Consider the following 24,737-nt stretch of genomic DNA (forward strand, 5'->3'; position numbering starts at 1 on the left):
CTTTAGTGGGCCACGCTCATCGCCATATTATAGTATAATACCCTTAATTTATGCGAAGCCAATTTCCATGCCGCAGGCACAGGCTAAATAGTTTACACAACATTATTAAGGTTCCTTGTGGATGGCACTGAAAATTCATGAGCACTATAACGACTGGTGGAAAAAAAGAACTAGACCCGGTCTACATCCGTGACCGTCCACTTTCATTTTGACGTCCTCCGGGTGGCGGTAATCAGGCCCTTCCATCAAGGAGAAGATCTCACTGAGATCCCGTCTTATCACTGACACTTCGTCCTCTAGCATCCCGTGCACGCAGTTTCTGAACCTAGAAGTGGAGTTCCGTCGGAATCCGTCACGAGAACATTTTGTTCTGTCAGCTTTTCTAGGCAGTTCTTTTTTTCCCACAGGGAAACCTCCTTTGTGTATACCCTGTGCGACAAAAGCACTGCCATGCAAACCCTACATACAAACAAGATCTAAGTACTTCTTTGTATTAAAAGTGACAAGGTAGAAGTTTTTTCTATTCTTAGTAAACCCTGATTTTAGAGGTCGCTGTTTTTCTTTTGTCAAAAGATCATTAGGAAAAGAACAAAATTCGTCCTTCACAATTACCCGCAAGAACGTTTTGGAGAAATATTGGCCCATATTGACAAGTAGATTTTATGCCAGGAAAATGATGAAAAGTGTGATATATCTCTACGCAGAGTTACGGAGCCGCTACTTTTCTGCCAGGGGTGACACCAAGCCTTCTCTAGTGAAAATATGGAAATGGTCCACCGCACAAAAAAAAACCCCACAATGTTGAATGGAGACGAAACTCAATAATATTGCAAGAAAGCATCCCTACACGTAGGCCCCTATTCAAGTCATAAAGATCCCACTCTACTGTCTCCCGGAGAGAGTAATGTGTTCTATCGTGATTTTCGTTGATGGATATTAAAAAAAGAAGAACAGTGATTAGGTAAACATTTGTGAGTTTGCAAAGAAAATTCTGCAGTGGTCATAACTTTGAATTTACAGTGGAACATGCGATGCTATTTTAGAGCGTGCAACCGATTTTTGTCCAATTTTGCACGACTGAATCTTGTAGGCCTATTCAGAGTAGTGGAACCCTAATTTTATGAAACGGAGGAGCTAATTCGAATTAACATTGCGAGTACCTTGTCCTGGGGTTTTACAGTGAAGGGAAGATTTTAAACAATGATTCTGCGAACACTTTTGAACTTGAGAAAATTGTCCTAGTGCTAATATTTTTTCCACAACCCTGTCAAAACCCTCACTTGTTTCTCAGTCGTGCAGTGGCATTTTCACGTCACCGGAACCTACATGTATATTCCCTGCGATTATTTCTTTTGAAAACATTGGAAGACCGTCTTTTTTTCCCAAGTCACATGGTGTTTCCGAGATGGACCCGTACTCTGAAACGAATCAGCGTCTTGCAGGATAATCTAGCAGCGACGACCGGTACAGTGGTGAGACAAACGAAGAAATGCACCGTCGCTATGAAGTTTGTGTTGATGAGGAAGGCATACATGTCGGGGGTGTTGCTAAAGGAAAAGGTACGTCATAATCCGCTTTATGCATAACTATTCCAAAGAATGTTCCAACTTAAAATACGTATCCGCATAATAATACCAGAATGCCTAGAAAATATCTGGTAGGCATCAAGCTGCTTGGAAACTGGACGACTTACCTATTTATTTTTGAAGCATTCTCTAGACGAGATACGACAGGACAAGACACAACAAAACACGACGTGACTAGACACGATGAGACACGACACGGTACATGACACAGCAAGACACAAGTCAAAGCGAGGCATAAAAACGGTGAAACTGTTTTTTTATTTCAAAGTAGCATTTTTCTTTATTTTAAAAGCTTTTAGCCAGGTTCTGTTTTCATCCTGCGCATCCTCCCAAACTTATTAATTCACAAAGAGCAAATCAAGACAAAATGAGCCAACTTCGATTCCTGCTTGTTGCTGAGCTCCCCTTCTCACACAAGCAGCAGGGCCAACCGCTGCATTGGCTTCAAGTCTGATTCCCCGCAGAAATGGACACAAAACGCGAAAGCCGAAGCACACAAAAAGGTTTCTGCGAAGTTATGAGCACACAAAGCTAGGCAACATAAGTTCGATCAGCCACCACTTTCGTTGAGAAACCGAGTTAAATTAACAACTTGCCAGTGTTTGCCCAATATTATTTGAGGATATAGGCACCACACACAGCTCTTGTATGACAAAACGGTGGGCTGGTGTCCTCTCTTCTACAAAGCCACACATGTCCAACTCCCACCTTGCAGTTTCTGCTGTTTCCCTGCACAGTATCACAATCAACGCGTAACAATGGAATGTGTATTTACTGTTCTATTACATTATTTGTACATCTCTGCCAAGGAAAATATATTTCTTTTAATCTGACTTACACACGTAATGAAAATCTTTTTTCTTATAGTTACATGAAATATACGCTATTTTTTGTCAATAAGGAAAGTTAACGTGTTCAATCCTTCCAAACAATCAGTACAATGATAAGTGTTAAATCAATTATCAATGCTCAACGGAATCTGCATATAGAACATTAAATGTTCATATAACAACTTGAAAGCCATATAAAGAGTACTTTCATTTCTATAGCGGTACACAAAAAACCAACCCCCCCCCTAAAAAAAAGAGATGTATCATAGGACTGTTTTTAACCTGAACCATTGTATTCTAGTACAGTACTGGTTGTATGGCACGTGATATCCACATGCTGTTACGTTTTACTCACAGAAGAAAGGGCAATATTTGCAACTGTTATATAAGTCTCCTATGGACTAAGCACAGCCACTTGCTTCAGTGGACAAAAATGACTAAAGGACTGATGACCACTAAAGGGCAGGAAATATCTTTCGTTCCTGTGGAATGTTTTCTCTACAGGGTGTATCCAAAAAAGATATATGCTCAGAGAAATGTCCTCAATATAGAATGTTGTTACATTCCGAAAATTGTTTGATGAAAAATGGTAGACGAAGGCTTCATGCTTTAATTATTTTCAAGATCATTTACAGAATTTCATGGCTGAATGAGCAGAGGAAGCTTTTTAAATTTATGTTGATATTGGCTTAAAACATCACAGTCCATGACAAGCCAGAAGGCAGCATGTGCTTCATTAATTACCAATTACTTGAAATGAAATTGCTTAACACTCAGTCCTCCACCTGGCCATTGTTTCCTTACACACATTGCAGCCTCCTCGCATTTGTAATAGCACTCTCAATCACTGCTCTGTCTTGGCTAAAGGCAGAACGCTTGACAGAACTCTTTGGACACCATGGGTTCGCATTAAACAAGCCCTTGGAATGCCCACCGAGTTCTACGGACCTAATGCCACTGGATCTTTCCATGCCTTTGTGTGGACATCTGAAGTCTGGGTTCTTATTTCTCCACTGACGGACCTGGGTGACCTGGAGAGATGGATAACACCTGATGAAATCACCGCTCTAGGGCAAGATAGAGCCGTGATTAGGCGTGCTGTTAATGCTGTGGGCACAAAGCAGTTAGGAAAGAAATGGCACTTTTTCCAATTGTTAGATGACTTACAAAGGTTGCCCTTGGTCTCTCAGGTATAAAATTCTGTTTGATTATGAAAATTATGAATTAAAGCACAAAACCTTCATCTACCAGTATCAACAGACATATTTGTATGAAAATAGTAAACAATATATTGGGGATATTGAACTCAGTGTAGTCTCTTTTGGATACACCTGTCTTGTGTTAAGCGCACATGTAAAAGCATGCAATCATAGCTGTGCCAAGCATAAATTGGCTGGGGACGAGTCCCAGGGAATATAAAATGCATGGAATTGGCTTCTAACCTGCTTTTTAATATTTTCTTCCATGGCAAAATTCTCTGTTTGCCAGCTCGGTGGAATCGACCCCCTGAAGCTATTTTGTCGAATGAGCTAGCAATGGAATGTAATCATCATAAACTTTTCTACGGTATTGCTCCCATTGCTGGTAATGTGTCAGAGCTGCAGATCTGACACATGGCCATCATCACGGGAGACCCAAGATTTAGCATTAAAAGATTTCAGATAAGGCCATCTTCCCATCTACAGGCCCCATCGCAATAGCACAAAGACCACCTCTCCTCACACTGAAAGACTGTAAAACAATGATCGGGTACCACAAATGCATGTGAAGACACTTAAGCTTTTTGTTTTTACTGACGATGCACTATACAGAATTTGAGACAGGCCACTTTAAGTACCTGCTATGGTAAGCATCAAACTTACAAACTTCTCTGCTTGTCCTAGACAACTGGCTGAACTGTACAGCCACAGTCTTCAGCAAGTGGCCGTCCATGATATACAAAATATTCTCATCTTTGTAAGCAGAGAAAAATGATGGCTTTTTGAAGGTAGAGCTGACCATTATGAGTTCTTCAAAAAGTTACAGATGAAATTATTGTTGGAAAAGTTTACCTCGTTTAGAGGTGGTTATGGGACTAAACTCCCTGTGAAATTCTTCTGATTGGCAGGCTGTCATTTTGAAGAAAACAATAAAAGAAGGCTATTTCCAATGATGCATCTCAGAATGCATTTTGGGAAAATTGCTATTAGAAGTGGGTGACATGACACGTGCGCACAGGGTTACTGTGCGACACTGCGTAGCGGCATTCAACTGAATCTGAGAACCTGTCCCAGACGCTGGATTCAGGATGAGGTGATCTCAAATCAAAATCCTAGGAAGTTGTTTTTCTCGGAGTGTACAACACTCACTGAGCTGAAACTTCATTGGGTTCATTCAAAGGCACCCTTCTTTACATTTTGAATGATGTTATTGCCTTGAAGAAACACAACGGATAAATGACAAATGATGGACTGTACCTTGAAGTGAAAGAACGAGTGCAGTTCTAATTTACTTCCCTCTGCATGGGGGGAGGGTGGGTAAATATAAATCCTTTGGATAGACATAAAAATCATGGCACTGGACGATAATTAAAAGCAGGCTTTGGTAAATCTATGTGTGGAGGTTGACACACTCCCAACATCCTATGGAAACAATGCCGAGAGGAATGTTTGTGTCTACAGGCACCTTCAGGGTATCTGTCTGGCTACATCCAGACTGCTCTCAGGCCTTTATGAGTTCATCGTCATCATCGTACTCCATCCCGACATTTCTGAACTGGCAAGATGATTTCTCCTGTAGGTTGTCAATGTCTCTCGACCAAACCATGGATGGCTGGTCTGGTTCCCTCCTCAGGAAGGGGCTGTCCTGTTGCGGGACCTCCCAGTAGGGCTGGTCAGTTCTGCTCGGCCAGCACGTCAGCTCCTCGTCGAAATGATTGGCGGTGCCCTCGTTGGCGAACGTCTGCAGCTGCTGGAACGCCGTGGTGTCCTGGTTGCCATGATTTGGCTCGTCGTCCGAGGACGGGGTGTCAGCTGGCGTCGGGGAGAGGAGCATGTGGGAGCCGCCCCTGCTGAGTTGACGCACCAGGAACTGGTGGAGGTCTTGGCGTTGTGTTTGGTCTTGTTGCCGCACCCACTCCTATGAGAACAGGGAAATGTAGCTCGTTATCACTTGAAAATCCTATCCATTAAAAACACTCAAGACTGAATGACATCATTCTACATCTGAGGCTCTGAACCACTGAAAGTTGGAGGATATGTAAATTTTCTAGGCCAGCTTCACAGATAGTGTGCTGACAACCTCTTGCAATTTCTGCACACAATGTCAAGTGACAAATAAACACTCCTTTGTGGCTGAGTGGTTCCCACTGGTTTTGCACACACACACAGAGAGGGTCATAATGACTAGATCACGGAGGCTGACCATGTGTGGTACCCAGATTTGGCAGTGAGATATCTACTTCCCCAACAGAGCAGTGAACCTTATTACCTTGATTTCGTCGGCGTACATTGTCTTGCTGAGGTCTGCTTTCGTTCGTTTCCTGGAGCCCTTGTACGTTAGTATTCTGCCAGGCTAGAACACAAAAAGGTTTGAAATCACACAAGTTAATATGATTAGCTTCGGAATCAAATTCAATGATTTTATGGTATTTTCAAATAAAAATGGAATAGTCTGGATCTGACACAAGCCACACAAAAACTAAAACCAAACCCAAACCTGAAACCTCTAAACAATAGCCGACATTTCCCCCAGAAATTTGGAGCCTTTTCAGCGACCAGCATGATCGACTGTCTCACCGCATTTCTCAACATGGTGTGTAGTACGGCCAAGGGCACGCTGTTCCTGGACTCTGGTGGGTAAAACCTGTCCAGTTCCTGGAGGGATAATGTCATTTCGCTGGTGATGGAGCTGACAACTGAGAAAGGAACGAGACATAGAAAAATATGCTTTGGAATTCAGTCAAGAACGTAAGAGGATACCGAAGGACAAAATGAGTTCTCGGTTGAAGTACTACACTAGATTTATAGACCGATCCGAGGAGGAGCCATTAATGCGGAGGTACTACACTCGCCTCATGTATGCATTCATTCTTGAGGTAGGCTTACGGTAGGTTGCGCAATGGTGACAGCTAGGCATTAATAGTCATCTAGGGGTTCGGGGGGGGGGCAGCTGAAGCCTATTGGGTCAATTCGTAGTCATCTCATGACATTCCTGCATGAAGCGCACCACAGGCACACTTCAGTTGTTAGGGGTGACAATCATGCACAGGGTTTCATCTGGGATTGAAATATATATCTGTCCCTCCCCAGCTAAGGTTAAAAACTGCCAGACCTCTCTAAGGAAAAGTTCTGAAACTGATACCCCTTAGTCAGACCTGCCAACCTAGCCGTACTCCTCCCTGAGGTCAGGCGTTAGCACACAATGAATTAAAAGGTATTTAAATGAGCCTTCAGTTCATTTAAATTTTCAAGTGGCTATCTAAGCCACTGCATTGCATATTGCCACTGCAACCAAGTGTTTTTAAAGGAAGTGTGAAGACCTGCTCACCAGTGTTAAACATTTAAGGGGGGCCTATCATTAAATTTTGAACAAGCAAAAACTGCTGGGAAAATTTGTGTTTGCCTGTCCTCATGACAGGTGGCTAGACAAGACATTGATCACACGTTGACTGGGCCAATCAAGACAAGTTAGATCAGCATCCACGTCAAGGTTCAGTCATCTGAACTTCGGTGACTGATCGCTGGCACCTCAGTGACAGTTATGAATCTGCAGGTGGGATGATCATGCATCAGGTTTACAGTTTCACGTCAGCCTGAACACTTGAGGTGCACATGCAGCTTTGAGGAGCCACAACACCCTTCTGGTGAAGGGGCCATTAGAGCGCATCTGGTCAACTTTGAGGCTGTTAACAGCAGGTACCTCCGCAAACCTCCGACACCATTTTGTTTTCATTGGAAATAAAAACACGGTCCAAGCTCACACCGCTGACATCAGTGGATGTTGACGATCGGCAAGTTTCCCCCACATTTGTGTGACACATAACCAGTGCAACTTACATTCCTCGTCTGCCTGTGAGTTGCGTTGTCCATACTGCATCCTGAACACAAAGGCCTCGAGGATGAACGTAACGATGATAGTCACCACAACCTGGAAACGCCGTTATCAATAAAAGGCAAGACTATATTACAAATCATAAATGACAACTACGGTCACGAACACCACCGAGGTTGGAATATTCATTTGCATAAATCAAGAACAGCAAACAATTTATGGTTATCATTCTTCAGTATCTTTCCCAAGAAGAAACAGTTGATCTGATGGATGGATCATTGGGTTTCTCCAACCCTGCCATTGCAATTGTGCTGCCAGTGATCTTAAGTTAGTTGTGACCAAATTGTCAGTACAAGACCATTAAAAACACTACTATTCATGGATGTCTAAGCATAGACTTCAAGCTCCACACTGTTTCTCTATAAATGAAAATCAACCATGACACACTATGGGTTGTTGCTGTAAAAAGGGGCAGTTTTCTGCTCTGCACCCAAGCGCCCCCTTTCTGTCAAGAAGTAGGAACAGGTACGGACCATTTCACCTGGGCACCTGAGAAGACTGTGCATTCAACAGATACGAGTCCCACATGCTCGGCATCCGCCCATCAGGTATGCATAAAACTTGGGGCGCACATGGCATGTACCCCTCGAAAGGGACATTTCAAAGCTTGCGGTTCACGAGTCAGGGCTGCGGGGGGGGGGGGAAGAGAAACATGCGCAAGATTCATTTACCAGGCTTGACAGATAGAACAAGATGAAGTAGATCCTGCTCCATTCTGTGGTGGTGTGGGCTATACCGAACTACAAGAAGGAAAAGAATTGGCAAAGTTGTAACATGTGCAGTTGATGTCAACTCAAAACAAGGATTTTGATAATCAGTCGTGACCGTGCGCTGATGAGGGAGTAATAAATTGTCTGCGGGATGAAACCAAAATTGGGAGCATAGCTGCACCACTGAAATGTTCTTGCTGCTTTTAGTATTAAAGGAATACCTGACGTTATAAGGCATGATCAAAGCTGACTGGAGCCGTCAGTCAAATCAGTGGAAAAAATAGCCCGAGACAGAGCAAAGGCTGGTAGTAGAGAACCTACATGTGCTGTGCTCAAAGGGTGTGTTCCCTAAAGGGATACAATCGTTCTCGTTCATCCGAGGCAGCTGGTCAGTGTCTTTACACTAGCCTCTCTCTGTTTAGCATCAATCTGTGTATTTTAGGTGAAACGGGTGGATCCATGAATTGTTGGCACTTACCATGATCACGTGCCAGTTGTTGACAACTGTCAGCTCAAACAGAGTTACTGCAAAACAAAGACAGCCACGTGGAATAAGAACTACAAAGAGCATAGCCTGTCTTTCCTGAAAGCTCTTTGACAGAGGAAGTAACAAACAGATTTCCGCAAGTGCACCAACAATGCTATCGCTGTGATGTAACTCTGTCAACACAAAAATTGCCAATCCGATTTCAAATCACAAGCTATTCAAACTTACTGCAACAACAGCATTCCCTTGTCACTGTTAACCTTGTTTACTTGTGACTGGTCATGTGATGGTCTGTGAAGGATCTGTGTAACAGAATTGGGTTGAGGATTTTTACATGCTTCTGAGAACACAACGTCCATGTACTCACCGTAGCTATATAGTATGTTGCCAAAATTGTTCAGGTAAAAGAAAAATTTGCCCTCCTCGCTGAAGAATGACTCGTACGAAGTATTTCTGCGGGGAAAAAAAAGGCAGCTCAACTTTAAGTTCAATTCATTTCAAAGGACAAAGGTTGATTGTGACAATTGGTTTACTGTTCAAAACCGTGAAAATGTTAGACAGGAACGTGCAAATGAAAAACTAGAGGAATGTGATTTCATGAAAACCTCAGAGCCAAAGTGTTTTCAAAACTTGACTTTTGTATCCATCTTTTCCTTCAAGCTGAAGTTCATTAATTCAATCCCTTCACTTGAGGCTGTTTGGCTCCAAGTAGCTCCATTTTCAGGCAGAAAAGCGTATCTTCTAGTCTAATGCAAACATTTTCTTTGTTTGATTCCAAGTTCCAACTGTGAACTTCGGAAACAATTCATCAACAACACACCCTCTTCAAAGTTCCATGGCAACCCTCTTGAAGTGCTTCAAAGTTCCCTGGGCTAGTGAGGACCAGTTCAAGTACTCCTTAACAGAACAACTGTACAATGGAATCGTGGACAATCATGGAAGACAACATAATGAAAGCCAGATCCAATCCCTTATCGGCCACTTCACAGAAAACCCTCTCTTCACCTTAGCATTTATGCCACCTTCTGGTTCTGCATTGTAAACCTACAGATAAAGATGCTGGAGGTTCAGATCAATACAGCCCAAATGTTAGAGAGGAAGCGGCAATTTAGGACAAATGATCACATGTTAACTGTTCCATTTCTTACTCATTCATGGCAAGTCAAGTTTACGGCATGATCAATGCATGGAATTTAATTATATATAACAGGTTTGCCCTTACCCAACGTATATTAATAAGCACTGTATGCTCAGTGCTTTTTCCGAGAGCTTGCGAAAATAAGGGCAAACCTGTTATATATAATTAGCATCTCCCAATGCAAAAAAAAAATACATCTTGAAAACAATGCATGGAATTCACGTGCCTCTCTGAATTCTTGAAGGCATCACTAGGTTAGAGTTAGACTTACTTGCAACAGTTCTTGAGGGCCACATCTGAAAAGAGCTCCATCCCGATAATGGCGTAGAAATAGTACATGACAATGATGACTATACCAACACTAAAAGGTAACCAAATAAACCAATCACTAATCTCCAGTCCTGTGAGAAACACATAACTCGACAGATGAAACTTTCGAAGAAAAACCAAACAATGACGAGTCCAATTTTCCATCAGTTTCAAGGGTCCAGTGTGTGACTGCGTCATTTATGTGCTGTCGTGGCTACAATAAAGAAACCATAACTGAGTACCTGCTGCAAGGGGCCAATTCCAAGAGGACACTTAGCAGCGAAATTTGCCAGGAACAGAAATTTCCCACTCTGCTCAAATGCCAAGGTGTTAAAAATAAGCATTTTCCTGACCGGTTCTTCGCAAACATTTTCTACACAATGACAATTTACCCCAAAAATAACACTGCATGCTCAGTAAGTGCACTGGCTTCTGAAGATATTTCCTTCAGTTTGAACACATTATTATATCAATGCCACTAATTATTTATGAAGAAAAAATGAAAAAACAAAACTGACGGCACGCGTATGCTCAGAAATATCCATCCAATTGTGAAAATCATTGCTCTCACCTCAACATTCGACCCAGCAACACATAAAAAGTCCCAAACACGTCCCGGTATCTCTTCTTGATCTTAAACAATCTGACGGAAGGAAAGTAAAAAAGTTTCATGTTGGAACACTTGACACTTACGTGTATGCCTCCTCTCTCTTGGCAGATTACAGTCATTTGAAAAAGTTTAAGACCACCTGGCATGTTACTGGTATTTCTGTCACTGGGCCTGCATTTCATTTTCTCATTGAATGATTATTTATCATGTTTTACAGTGTTGCATAACATCAGTGTAGTGCTATATACCCATTTGAATGAATTTTTTTGCAAAGGCAGGTCTTGTATGACATTTTGTCTGTAAGGCAGCTTGGGTAAAAAAAAGCCAGTCTAAGCAATCAGAAATAAGGGAGGGCACACTGAATATTAGACTGTTAACATGTCAAATCATGGAAATGTAGTCAAAAATGTTCAACCAAGGTACTAAGGTTACACATTGTAAATGAACATAAGTTGCCATGATTGATTGGTTTAAGTTTCGTTTTCCTTCAGGTTAATGCATTTTCTATGGGTGGTACTACGATTTTAGAGATGAACAATACTTCTTACCCTGTTGAAAATTTCTATTCCTTTTAAATTGTTTAATGAGTAATTCACTTTCTGAATCGTAAGATTTCTGTTGCTTTTCCTTTGAATATGCTTTAAAACAAGCCTCCATAGTGCATTTTGTTCTCATTTAAAACAGCATCCGTCTTTATGTATGTGCACTCAATGCAACGGTTTCGGTCAGGATTATTTCTGTTGATGCCATGGACCAACTGGTTGGTATTAAAGCGCCACGGGCTGTCTGAGTTGAAATATAAAAATGATCAATATCTGATGATCTTGGATGATCCCTTTAAAACTGACATTTACCTCAGGAGTCGTATCGGTCTCAAGATGACAAAGTAGAATGCCGAGCTGACAGATTCGACTGTCATTCCAAGCAGCGCTATTGCAGTCACTGCAAAATCAAATCTGGAAAACGAAACAAGAATAGAAGATTGAAATAACAGTTTAACTGTCGGAATGTGATCAATGCTGGTAAATGGGTCGATGCACCCAATTCAAGCGTTTCTATTTCCATGAGATTAGAAGCTTTTCATGGCAGAGGTAGCCAGTAAACTGGATAGGTTTGTGGTAGCGCCAGGAATGCATCTCTTTTTAAGCATTTGGGGTACCACCAGTTGTTTTCTGAACCCCACATACTCAAAGAAGAGACATGTCCATGGTGCTACCGCAAACCTATCTAGTTTACATTTCTATTTCACGTTTCATGAGTCTGAAAAAGTTGCCATGTTTAATAAAGAGGCACAAATAAAGGCTGTTTAAGGCATGTTTAATAAAGGCGGCACAAAAGGGATCAAGATGCAGTACATTACATGCTCTGTGAAATTTCTTTTGATTTGCTCATTTTTGGGGGGGGGTTCAGGAAGAGAATTGCAAATGAGCGACTCACACATTCCACCCAGAGCTGAAGTATCCACGGAATCCTAGTCCAACTACCTTCAGCAGGATTTCTCCGCAATATACTGGTCACGTGGGATAGGAAAACAATTATTATTACCACAATTTTTGGAATACAAGCCGTGGCTTATACGTTGATTTTAACGCTGAGAAATGTCTCTGTGGCTTATACGCCGGGCGGCTTATACGGCAAACTTTGAAGGATAAAATCAGTCACAAAAGCCGCGCCCTGACCATGCCTACCACGTGCAGGTGGCGGAGTCATGTTTTCCTTGGTCGCTTTTTACATCTGATAACAAGAACCTCGGAGAATAAATAAAAATTCAAGTTGTCCGGATTTTGAGTTTTTAACGGAATTCCTTGAGTCTTGGAGTTGTAAAACACGTACCTGAAATGTGTACGTAATCTTAAAGTTTACTTGCTCTGCTGTGGCAACACTTTTAGTGATTATTTTCCTGCTTTTTGTTCATTCTAATAATAAAATTCAAATAATAAATTTACTTAGATTTCTTTATTGCTACTACCCAAATATTTCTATTGTTAAATAAAAATCAACCACTTCGATGGTGTGCCTTCGTGTAAGTGCCCTTACATTGCTTTAGGGACGCCACTTTTATGCTCCTTTAGGAGAGATGAGGAGCGCGTTATGTTGCAATTGCAGTGGTGACTTCGAGTAACCCAGATTTTCTGTCATGTCCCCGACCACATAACTTTTGCGGACAAGAGATGATGCACGGCCCATGCAGGACAACAATCCAGTCCGCAAAAAGTATTCAATTTGAGGACTTAAATTCACTTTTACCGTGACATTTGTTCATACTTTTCTTACATTTATTAGGATTGACTGTACAGTGGAACCATTGATGTACTGTACTGGCACTTAGACACGCAGCACCTTTGTGGTTGGATCGTCAGTGCTGTGGTGCTGATTTTTGCGTGCTGCGGCTTATACACTGGGCAGCTTACATTACGAAAATCACGGTTAACGACCTTATTATTACATTCTAGATCTGAGATGATATGGAAATATGTAACTCACTGAAATCTTAAAGTGGGTGTTGGTCACTGATATCTTGAAATATGACAGCAGTTCTCCTTTGATTTATACTGGTCTTTATAAACGATAGTATACTTACTCCCAATGAAGGCCCAGTCATACCAGTCTACAGCGATGTTCACGGTGTTAATCTTGGACACGTCATTCATGCCTACAACGCAAAGCCAAGGGAAGCAAAAAAAACAAACGTTGTTCCATTGCTCTGGCTGATGGAGTTGTGATTTCTTTGTACATTTCTGTGACACGTGTTGCTCCCATGCCAATCTACTAATGTGCACCTTCGGCCCGCTACTCCTGGCCTCAAGTCAATTTGAAGTCTTTCAGTAATTTGGCTAGGAGCTTGTGATTTGAATATCAACCTTAGACTTAATACCCTCTCGACAAAGATTTAAAACGCCAAATTGAAAACTGTTGTAGTAAACTTGAAGAACCTGAGAATGATTACTAAAAGCTACCCTCATCTTTGTATTGAAACTAACCCCCAAAACTCACAGTTTGTACTTTTGTTCTCATCAGGCACATTCTAAGGGAACTTCGGCCACCAAATCTTTCAAGTCCTAAACGTTTGGGGCTACTTTTAAGACCGTAACAACCTTAATCCCCTAATTTCATTATAATATTTTCACTAATCCTCAATTTGCCACTTTTGCTGAAATTTCTTGCTGAACTGTATTTTTACAAATTTTCAACATTACAGGTCCGTAAGTTTCTCAAAATCACACCCTAAGTACATATTTATTCCAAGTTTGACTCAGCACAGAACAGATCTGAATTGAAAGACTCCAACTGTGATGTATTAAAGACTACAATAAACAGAATCATGTTCTTTTTCTACAAAAGAAAGGGCAGGTATCTCACACAAGAGATGGAAGTGCATATACATATACGTTAGACTCACTTGACAGGACTATAGTCTTGTAGATAAACACAATGCCATTGACAAACAACACCAGATCTGAAAGACAAAGAAGGTGGACACCGTATTAATTATATGTAGAGTGGTGCTTTCAATTCCTAAGGGAAGTGCGCTTCTGCCACCTGCAGCCGAGACCTTTGGGTGTGCCTAATCTGCTCTGATGAGATTTAACCTCCCTCCCACCCAACAGCAGAGAAGAGACAGCCGGTGGGGAGTTTGTCAACTGGGACGTGCATGCGAGGAGACCGCACAGAGCAACAGAAATTGAATGCACGTGCCCAGCACACCCTCAGGAGAGCGGCACGAGCACGCGCGCATGCATCCGAATGCTCCAACTACAGGGGCATTGGGTTAAAACCCTCCATCTCTTGCCTCTGCACAGAGCAGGTTATCAGGTTCACCTGCTCCACTCATCATGGAGCGTATTTGATGACAACAGTGCATCTACACATTAAGAAAAACCTACAGAATCTTCATCTACATGTTACTGAGCACGTTAAAAAAAAGTAGTTCAAATACAGCCTATCCTTTACTTAAACTTGAAAATAATGCAGAAATGGGTTACAAATTTGAAGAAACCTCGGTACTGTAGAATGGAAGCGATAAATTGCCCAAAACAAAGCAAACCAAAATACAGATAAGCCGCTGCCAGCGACGGCTACTCACAAATGGCATAGTTGAAGATGCTCCAGTTGACAAAGCGATTGAGTATCTCGAAGGGCTTGTGTAGCGGATATGCTAGATCCTCATACCACAAGCGGCCCTCGTCCCGCCTCAGATGCCATCTCAACTGCACAACCTATCACCAAACAAGAAAAATACATCGCTCATGTCGTGGCGATATACCATTTAGAAATGTTTCATGATTTTAAAAACATTCTTTAAAATCCGGTATAGAGTAACTTTTAAAGCAAATAAAACAGTCGTTTTCTTCTTTGTTTTGCTGCTGTTAACCACATTATTTCCAGTAATTGTTATTGTGAAGGGAAACTGTGTCGTATTTCATTGTGTGATCCTCTCCGCAGAAAGAACTTTTTAAAAATAAAATAACACCATCCTTCCTGCGCCATGAAAGTGACACAGAAAGGATATTCAGGTAAGTATACTTTCTTGAGGAATAATCCTCAAATGGCAGAATACCTCGTAGATTTCCTGAAACTCTGACAAGGTGAGCAGCTGAGTGTCGCTAGCGTCGAGCGTCTTGAAGGCCAGCATGACGTTACGTTTGCTGAATCGAGGTCGGTAGTACTTCATCAGGCCCTCAAAGTGGTTAAAGCTGACCTTGCCAGGGTGCTTTGGGTGAAGTAACGATATGAACCAAGATAAAATCAGTTAAGATGTGACACTTGAGTAAGTCCCTATTATCTGATGGCTGGCCGATGGTATCTGATCTGATGGTATGTGTCACTGAATTATTCTTTCCAAAGGATGGTGCCGCTTTACTGCACAAACCAAAGCTCTATTCCATGGTAAATAGAGCGTTCTGTTTGCACACAGTCACAAAATATTTCTTCAGTCATGAGTGATAAAGGGATTTACTCAAGTGTGTATTTATTAAGATGATGCAAGTTTTTTTTATTTTAGTTTAGTCTTTTCCTGTCCACTGAAACAAACAGCTGTGACAAATCTCATTTTCTAATTCTGTCTTGTTTTGAGCTAACTTTCGATAAACAGCACTGTCCACCACTGCATGAGGGACAGAGCGTACATATGGAAATGTTTCTGTAAAACCGATCAACTGCTAACTGTTTTTCAAAAAAGTCACTGTTGGATTTAAGAGCAATGATTCCCATCTGCAGGCTTCCAATGATTTGGGGATTGGCCTTGGCATTTCTTGGTATTTACCCGTCTGCTACAGAGGAGCTTGAATGCTTTGCTGGCTCCCGTCCGCTTATGAAGGTGTAGTGCTTTGAATTTATCTTTCTCAATTCCAGTGAAGGTGTCGTACACAACCGCCAACAGCTACAACAGACCCAGGCAAAATAAAAATCAATGCGGTAATTTAAACAAACTTTTTGAGAAGGATAACAGATCTTGCCTGTGGTTTTGAAAAAAATCCTTTAAACACTGCAAATGATCTCTGCGGGTTTTCAAAAATGCTTTAATTACTAAACTGCAAAATGCCAAAAGTCTGGTTATGCGCTTATCTTATTTTCCAATTCGTGTGAGACTGCTTCTAATCCCACTCAGTTCAACTGGGTAAATTAACTTTTTCAGTCCTGACCTGACTGCATGTTTTTTTTTCTCAAGAACATTTCTTCCACGCGGGTCCTTCTTGACTCTGAAACTGAATTACCCGACTCTGACAAACTATGGTACTTTTGAGAAATCTTTGCTTTTATAAATACTGATAAATCCAAAAAAAAAAATCTTATGCAGTTGGCATATTCAAAAGACCAGGAAGAATTCTTTTAGATGATGGTTTTTAGACTTACCAAATTCATGAAAAAGTACAACTCTAAGATGAGAAAGACGACAAAAAACAACACGGACCATGGGGTGTTGTTGTAAGCCGGCATCATGACATCAGGGAAACTGAATTAAAACAGATGGAAAAACTAAAGCCTTGAGTTGGCACAACTGAGAGTCTTGCCATTGAGCTCAGTTGTAAAGTCTTGCCAGACTTTCAGAGTTGTGGAACTAAAACACTGGGACTAAGTCATGGGACAAGTTTGGGCAACAACCATTCACCAACTGCTGATTGATTTTGCTTGGTATCCAGGATTCAATTTGTGCACGGGTTACCGGGGAAAATCAACCAGTGGTTGACATGTGATGATCCCTCTAACTTGTCCACTGGCCTGCTCTGGGTGGGGCCGAACCCTTACTCTGGAAAAATCACAAAGGATGACTGCATAAACGGGGAGATATATCAGGTTGAAAGTTTTTGAAGTTTCAAAGGGCGTAGGGTAAGGCGGTCAATCTGTTGGGGCAATAGAGCACCCACACCCTTTCTCTGAAACTAATGATGGACACTAAGCTCTCTGTCTGCTGCTAACACAGCACTGAAACAGCTCTGGTGAGTCTATTTATAAAAAGTGAAAATGTCTGTGCAACTCCTAAAGCGATAAAAAGGGGGCAATCCGTGGCCTGAGAGTTTGACACAGCATGGACAATCTCTGGAAGGCTGGCGAGATGGAATGGGCTGGTAGGATTACTGGGAGGGGGATGTTGCTTACTTGGCTGTCGTCATCAAGATGAAGAGACTGACAAAGCTGTCAACTAGACTGTCAAAATTGCCTCGATCCACGTTGGAAAAGATGAAAAAACCTGCCAGAAACAAAGCATGATCCATCCTAAAAGCTACACATGACAAATCAGTAAGGGACAGACAGACATGATCATTCTTATAACAATGAACGTACGAGAGCCAGTTGATGAAGTGTTTTTATGTAGCTCACCGAGGATAGAGAAGATGACCATGAAATAAAACAGCAGGAGCATCACGTCAAGAATTGGAAGCAGCGACTGAAATATCTGACGCAGTACTCTGAGAAACAGAAAACAGTCCTGTCATTTTATGTCAAATACTGAAAGTTTGGTGTCACATGGATTTTTTCCCCCTCATTTGGATATGGTGGGATTAGAAAAAAAAGAAAACACTCCTTGTTTGACACCTTGGGCCTCTTTGTTTCACATGGATCCGGATCACGATCAGTGATCTGAGGTTGATTCAAGGACTTCAGAACCTGCCTAATGGATCGAGCAAACCAGTACTATCGATAAAGATCCGTGCGAAACAAACAGGACTCCTGGATGAACATGGGCAAATGGCGTGGATGAAAATGATGACCATTTTTATCAATGCCGAAGACTTGCTTCACCCTGATAGGGCCAAGGTATAAATTTGTGTTGGGTCGTGTAAATTAAACGTAAACCCTTGGACAAATAAAGAAATATTTCAGCTGCTGTACTGGTGTCCCCCCCCCATGCTTTTAATATAGGTTTTCCTGGCCAACGTCGGAAAATGTGTCAATGAATTAGTACTAGCAGCATTCGTTTTCCAGCAAAATAAAATGAACATTCAAATCCCCATTTCTATTTAACAAATAACAATTCTATCTCAAGGAGGGTGCCTTCAATCGTATAAAGTCAGCGTTCAATTTCCTGATATTGCACTGCTTTAGTATATGGACATTCACACCTGTTGTTAGCACACTCCTACGGGACCTGGCAAGCAGCCAAGGCACAGCTGCAGAAGAAACTCAACGACACGGCCCTTTTGGTTTAGTAAGTTACCTTCTGACACCTCCACAGTAATGGCAGTCGATCAGGAAGAATGGGCGTAGGGCCCGCGTGATGCGAAAGTGGCTCTGTTGCCTGGCAAGGACGGTGATAGCTTCACAGTACATGACAAGGAGAACGAGGGTCTGTGTAGTGGGTACAGTTTAAGGTTACAGTCTTGTTAAGGTTGTTCCTAGTCCAAAAATTTGCATATGAGAGTCGCAAAACTTAAAGAATCCATGAAATACAGGAAAATAGACTGGTGCCTGTCTAACACTCCTTGGTACCTGCAGCATCTGGTACTTAGTCTCTATTTCTACACATTCTCTACAGAACTAAGCCACCTGAATAATGCAGATTGACCGGTCAGCCATTTTAAAAAGTTGGACAAGTACCATTTAGTTTGTGGGTTTAAAATTGAAATCACTTGACTTAACCATCAGGTTCAAAATATTGAAGCAATGTCATCTTTAATATTCAACTAAGATCTCAAACTCAGCAGGTGCATTACTGAAAACTTTGTCTCTGTCTCATGAAATTCTTGGGGGTTCATTTTGCTAGCTCAAGAGTAAATAAAATTTGCATGATTTTGTTTGGCATGTTTTTTCCGCACTGGGAGATTCAGGGTTGCTCCAGATGTGCTCTTCATTAGGAATATTTAGAATATTCAGAATCTCTCTTGAATACTGATTGCTCAAGACAAGACCTGGAACTTGGACTGTGACAAGGGATCACAAAACATTCTCCAAAGGAGATGCCATGAATGTGTATGGAACATTACATTGCCAATTGATTTTGGTGATACCGTAATATACAATGTATTCCGTGTCACTCAGAGGCCAACACACGCACATATATGCTAGTGATACCAACCTGGGTGTGAAAATCCATCTGGTTTCATGCAATAACTCAGAGAAAAAACTAATTTTTCAAAACTGTGAGCACTATTTTGAGCTAGATTTTTGCTGAGGATTTCCTTGACGGTACCTCTTCAGTTTGTGACTGGCAACCCTAAAAACAAAATGCCTCTAAACCTTCTTTCCAGCAAGGGGGAAACATTGCTTGGACCCGGCTTAACCTTAACAGTCCCAAATCGTCCAATTTTAGTATGATGTTACATAGGAACTAGGGGGTAAGGGTCAATTAGTCCATACAAGGGTGCGCTCAACCTGCACGATGTGAACCTCTTTTGTTCACATATCTACGCTAGGTATATGTGACCTGCTCTGTGAAAATGAGTCATAAGTCGCTAGAGCCACGTTTTGAGTTTTTATTTGTATTGAAAGGAGCTTTTTGTTTTGATGTATCACTCAGTTTGGTATCCCGATGAAAGTGGATACTCCATGGTGAAAAATGCTGATGGTTCCTATTGATTTACAAAAATAGTCTAAAGGACTTTTTACTCCATAGTGGCTCTGCTGACTTGTGACTCATTTTCACAGAGTGGGTCACATATAAGGCTTGTACTGTTGTTGCTCAACTTACTTTAAATGCTGTCCTCTTGTGGAGGAAAAACTGCTTGACCCCGAGCCACCTGCCCTTTAACCCCAGACCAATGGCAATGATGGTCAGCAAAAAGAGCTCAACTGACCCATGGATCTGGAAAAAAAAAAGGATGGATCTGAAACTGTGGATACCTTTGAAGTGCCTACGGCACTGTAGCTCACAAGCCAATAAGAAACCTGTAGAGAGGAGACAATAAGAAGCAGATTATGGTTTTTTGGGGGGGAGGAAAATCCCAGAAGAGTAATCTGGGTGAAACCAACGGAATCGGGTAGGGCTTGGTAGCCTAATCCACATGCGGACTGAGCTGGGGAATTGAATCCGGGCCTCAGAGGTGAAAGGTGAGGAAAGAACCCCTACCCTAACCTGACTCCCCATGTGTCAATTAACACAGACGGGTTACTTACAAAGACAGGGAGCTCGAACACTTGCACAGCGGGTCTCTCGCAGAGCGCCAGGCCCAGGAGCAGAACGGCTGCGGCGAAGTCCATCATATAGAACCAAATGTTGTGCACCAGGATGTACGCCGGCAGGGCGTCTTGACTCTTGGGGTGGGTGCTGAAGTTGTGGTTGTTCTCTCCTTCCTGTGTGAGAGAAACAAGTGTAAATACTGAAAACTTCATGCATGTTAAACCACAGGCATCATTAGACTGCATTAGATGGGGAGAGGTGCCATCACGAGACCGTCGGCGAATTCATTAAAGAGCAGGGTTTCCCCTTAGCGGTCGCCCGCTGGCCAAATGCAAGTGAAAACAGTCAAGGGCGAGTCAAACCACTTCCCTCAGTCGTCCGGCGGGCGAGTTAAAATATGTACACGTTCCTTGTTTTTCTGATGTGATTAAAGAAAATAAAACAAAGTCTTGATTTCAAAGCTTTACCTGTTGTCTGTCATGAATGTAACTTTATTTTATTGGAATCAAATAAACCCCAACATCGCTTCTGACTCGCACCTGGAATCCCGTATTGTGTGCTGGGACTACGTGTACATTGTACCTAGTACCTATCATCAACGCATCAACGACAGTTTCTCCAGTAGTCAGTGACCTCTATATATGACCAATATAATTAACATATAATTCGCACTGGGAACCAGATAGCAAAAACTGATACTGCGTCCATAGACTGGTGCAGTCTGGTTCGGAAGTGACTTCGTTGTACCACTGATCGCAAGCCCCTCATTGGACAATCATGCCGGGGGAGTGAGTAGGGAACGGGAACCAGTCTACCCACGAACCGCTATTACCCCACGTGATAGCGGTTGATAGAAATGTCTTGGTGGACCAACCTTCTTAAGTCAAAAACCTGCTTTAATTGTTTATTTTTCACACATTTCATGGGCTAGTAAAAATCTCTGTGGGCTAGTAAAAATCACAATTAACTAGCCCAGAGGGCTACTATCAGAAAAAATAAAGGGCAAGCCCTGATTAAAGAGGGGTATCATTTCTGGAGAAAGAGCAAGCAGCAAAGATGGCAGAAATCGCCAGAAGCCATGCAGAATTGGCAGCCTGTTGGTCCATTTCTCTGTGTGTTCATGTCTTGTTTCCACAACTTTATGCCACTTGTGTTGCTCACTGAGTGCCTGTGTGATCTATCGCCAGGCCAAGTGTGGTAACCTCAATGACCTTGGTCACTCTGATCTAATTTTCACGGTAAATCTGATGCCAAGTTTACCACCTGACATTAAAGCATTTATGCCCTTAAAGAAAGCAAACCAGTAAGAATGTTGGGCCAAACCAGCTGGCTCTTCAAAAAAGCCAACACCACCACAAATCCAACGATAACGACTTCACCTGACCTACGATGAAGCAACGTGTCATGGGAGGTGAGGCAATTAATTGGGGCTCTGACATGAGGTGGACAGTTTTCTTTCCCTACCCTGAGGTAGATGGCTGCTTCTTGATAGTTGAGCTCCCAGCGCACCCCTGGGGTGTTGTCGTCTGTTGTGTCATCGGTGTTGACTGACAAGCCATCTGGAAATCCTGACGGAGATGAAATAAAAATGAGTGAGGGCGCTGTTCATTTGGGAACTCATTTTCTTAAATAGGAAATTGAGATTAAAACTTGTCTTCAGCTCCTCCCTTTAATTTCCAATTTAAATTTTTGAAATATCAAGTGAAGCCAAAATTTAATTCATTGAAATAAGGCACATACATGAATAGAGATTTTATGAAAATATGGGTTTTAAGCTTTTCAGTCATAATCTTCCCTCATTTTTGTGTAAAAAAAGTTTGCTCTATCAGCATTATACATGTACAAAAATAATTCAAAACATCTGAAAATATCCCTACTTTAAATCAATATTCAGGGCTTCATTTAAATAAATACGAGGGGAGCTAAAAATGGCTCTCCTTAATTCACTTTGTTGGTTTAAGGACAGCGATTAAAAATTGCTCTCCTTAAATCAACAAAATGAATTAAGGGGAGTGATTTGCTCTCGCTAACAAAAACCAAGTAAATGTAAACATACTCAATAAAATAAACACAATTTAACTTCTTTTACTGAGTTCAATGAGTTAACTTTAATCAGTTAAACCATCTCTCTTCCCACTTCATATATTCAGACAACATGTGATGCAATGGAGTTTGGATTGTGATTAGGAATCTGGCAAACAACTGTTCCGCTTAAAGCAACAACAGAACAACTACATTGTTATACTAACGGTCAAGCAGCAGGGGCTCTAGCCTCCGATCAAGGCACACACAGCGAAATGGATTGTAGACATGGACTTACATAATATACTAGCCCAACTAGTATATTAATATACTACGATAATATATTTACTTACGATCGTAATATACTTACGATAACATACTAAGACGACGTCTTCATTACATTGCGACTAACGTCCAGGTTATAAAATTTTGTCCCGGCCATAGCGAAAATTCCCAGATTGCATTTTTCCCACTTTTTTTTTACCTGATGGAGCTTGCTGAATTTTTGTCCAAATGTTCCTTATGCCAAAAATCAGTCAACACAGTGGTTATGAATCGGTATTAACATGTCCATGTTTAACGTATTTGCAGAAAATTTTATCGAAAATCTGCCTCTGATGTTGCTCCCGTTTGAACTCGCTCTGTGCGTGAACTTGCTGTCCGTCATGTAGTCTTTCATCGTACATTGGTTTGGTGGACGCGGGTGCATAACTTGACTAGTCTCCTCACTCGCCCGACAATCCATTTCGCCGCTACAGGGGCTCTGAATTTACCGCGCATGTGCATCCTTTCTTTTTGGTATTTTAAAACGTATTGCACGTCCACTGCAGATTGTATTCATCACCCCTTCCTGCGCTCACAATACTCCTTCCACCAGTGCATTTTCGTATAGAACACAGGGCACATTACCCGCCAGAGACTTTTTTCTTTCCTGTGGCATACTTTCTGTTCTCGACAAGCGAACATTGTTCCCATGCTCGAACAACATGAACATGCAACAGGATCACACACCATCTCCAGCCACTACAGGGCTTTTCACAAACTCACTTCTGCTGTTAACAAACGGCCGACAACGTAGCGCCTGAACTCGACCCGTTCTGGGAGAGAGGTCGGCCGGGCGCGGCCACGTGCGTCCATGGAATTCCATAGGCTCGCCCACACGCACAAGGCCCGCCCACATGCGCTATCACGTTTGTGTGTTGTGATGCGGGATTCATCGAGCACAACTCAAAGACTTTGATCACCAGCCCTTGTGTTTTAATACATTCAATCTTTGGACTCGTTTGCTACTGTCGACCCAACGAGATTCAAGGGGTTTGTCATAAATCAACATTTGCTGGCTTGAAAAAACCATGTACTCCTTAAATTTTTAAGGAGCGCTTTTTTTTGCTCTCCTTGGAAAACATTAAGGAGCGCGGAGGAGCACGAGCGCGATCGCGCAACAGATTCACTTAATCCATGTATAGCCAGCGCCTAAACTTTCAGATTCTCGACTGGACATCGCCGCAATTTAACGCCAACGACCATGACCTCATGACAGCACAAGGCATCATCTGATCTAGCCCCACTAGTGTGGCACGGACTCTCACTCCCGATCCATCCTTAGCCACACATCCGTATATGCAATTTCGTGTCGGCGTATTGAACATTTTGGCGCACCCACTTATCATCGTGGGCACAATTTCTTTTGCACACAAACATGATTCTTGGCCTTTCCGCTTTCTAAAAACCATTTATTGAATGATTTCACTCACGCTATTCAGGTATTTTCCAGTGTTTTTGCCTTTATCCATTCAATCTAACAGGCTCACTCTCTCAGCCGTTGAGACGATGAGGGGTCAAGTGACGTAATGCTCAACGACCTTATTTTAAAGATGGCGACTGTGAGAGTGGGCCCGTTAGATTGAATGGATGAAGGAAAAAAGACTGAAAAATACCTGAATAACGTGAGTGAAATCATTCAATAAATGGTATTTAGAAAACGGAAAGGTCAAAAATCATGTTAGTGTGCAAAAGAAATTGCGCCCACGATTATAAGTTGGTGCGCCAAATATGTTCATTTCGCCGACACGAAATTGCGCATACGGATGTGTGGCTAAGGATAAATCGGGAGTGAGAGTCCGTGCCACACTAGTGGGGCTAATCCAGTTCATACTCATAGATTTTGTTAGCCTATTTCTAAAGACGTACCATTCATTGTTCGGGTTTCGAAGCCATCAGGATCATTCATCAGTGGACTTGTTAAATCGTCCATCGTTGAGGAAATGTTATTTCTGCTCAAATTTATGGCATTTTCTCCAATGTCCGCATCCGTCATGTCCGTGTCCGCCATGTTTACATCCAGTCCCAACTGACGTATGACCTCGACCCTCGACCCGCCCGCATGCATGACAGCTGG

The 24,737-nt window shown here is 42.0% G+C and overlaps 1 protein-coding gene across 1 annotated transcript; it reads right to left on the minus strand.

The window, feature by feature from the left end:
• Positions 1 to 1,825: 1,825 nt before the first annotated feature.
• Positions 1,826 to 24,720, minus strand: tpcn1 (two pore segment channel 1). The gene is made up of 24 exons (XM_022240544.2): positions 24,530 to 24,720; positions 21,782 to 21,885; positions 20,314 to 20,490; positions 19,889 to 20,002; positions 18,419 to 18,549; positions 17,581 to 17,669; positions 17,359 to 17,449; positions 16,615 to 16,714; positions 16,025 to 16,141; positions 15,320 to 15,472; positions 14,846 to 14,978; positions 14,162 to 14,218; positions 13,343 to 13,414; positions 12,199 to 12,271; positions 11,616 to 11,717; positions 10,723 to 10,794; positions 10,114 to 10,203; positions 9,072 to 9,157; positions 8,696 to 8,742; positions 8,179 to 8,247; positions 7,453 to 7,543; positions 6,193 to 6,311; positions 5,885 to 5,968; positions 1,826 to 5,533 (listed from the first exon to the last, which is right to left on the minus strand). The coding sequence occupies exons 1-24, from the start codon at positions 24,669 to 24,671 to the stop codon at positions 5,117 to 5,119; spliced, it is 2,730 nt and encodes a 909-aa protein (XP_022096236.1). The 5' UTR covers positions 24,672 to 24,720; the 3' UTR covers positions 1,826 to 5,116.
• Positions 24,721 to 24,737: the final 17 nt, after the last annotated feature.

Source organism: Acanthaster planci, linkage group LG09 (genome assembly GCF_054643075.1).
Source record: "Acanthaster planci isolate LZ-2023a linkage group LG09, COTS_SCS, whole genome shotgun sequence".
Classification (NCBI taxonomy): domain Eukaryota; kingdom Metazoa; phylum Echinodermata; class Asteroidea; order Valvatida; family Acanthasteridae; genus Acanthaster; species Acanthaster planci.

Bases quoted from the DNA above. Each gene is read 5' to 3' on its own strand.
- tpcn1 (XM_022240544.2), bottom strand. From the start codon at position 24,671: ATGGCGGACACGGACATGACGGATGCGGACATTGGAGAAAATGCCATA. The intron at 18,550-19,888 runs GTAAGTTGAGCA...CCCACTACACAG, and splicing joins ACAAGAGGACAGCATTTAAA to ACCCTCGTTCTCCTTGTCAT. The intron at 10,795-11,615 runs GTAAATGTCAGT...TCCTTCCGTCAG, and splicing joins AGACCGATACGACTCCTGAG to ATTGTTTAAGATCAAGAAGA.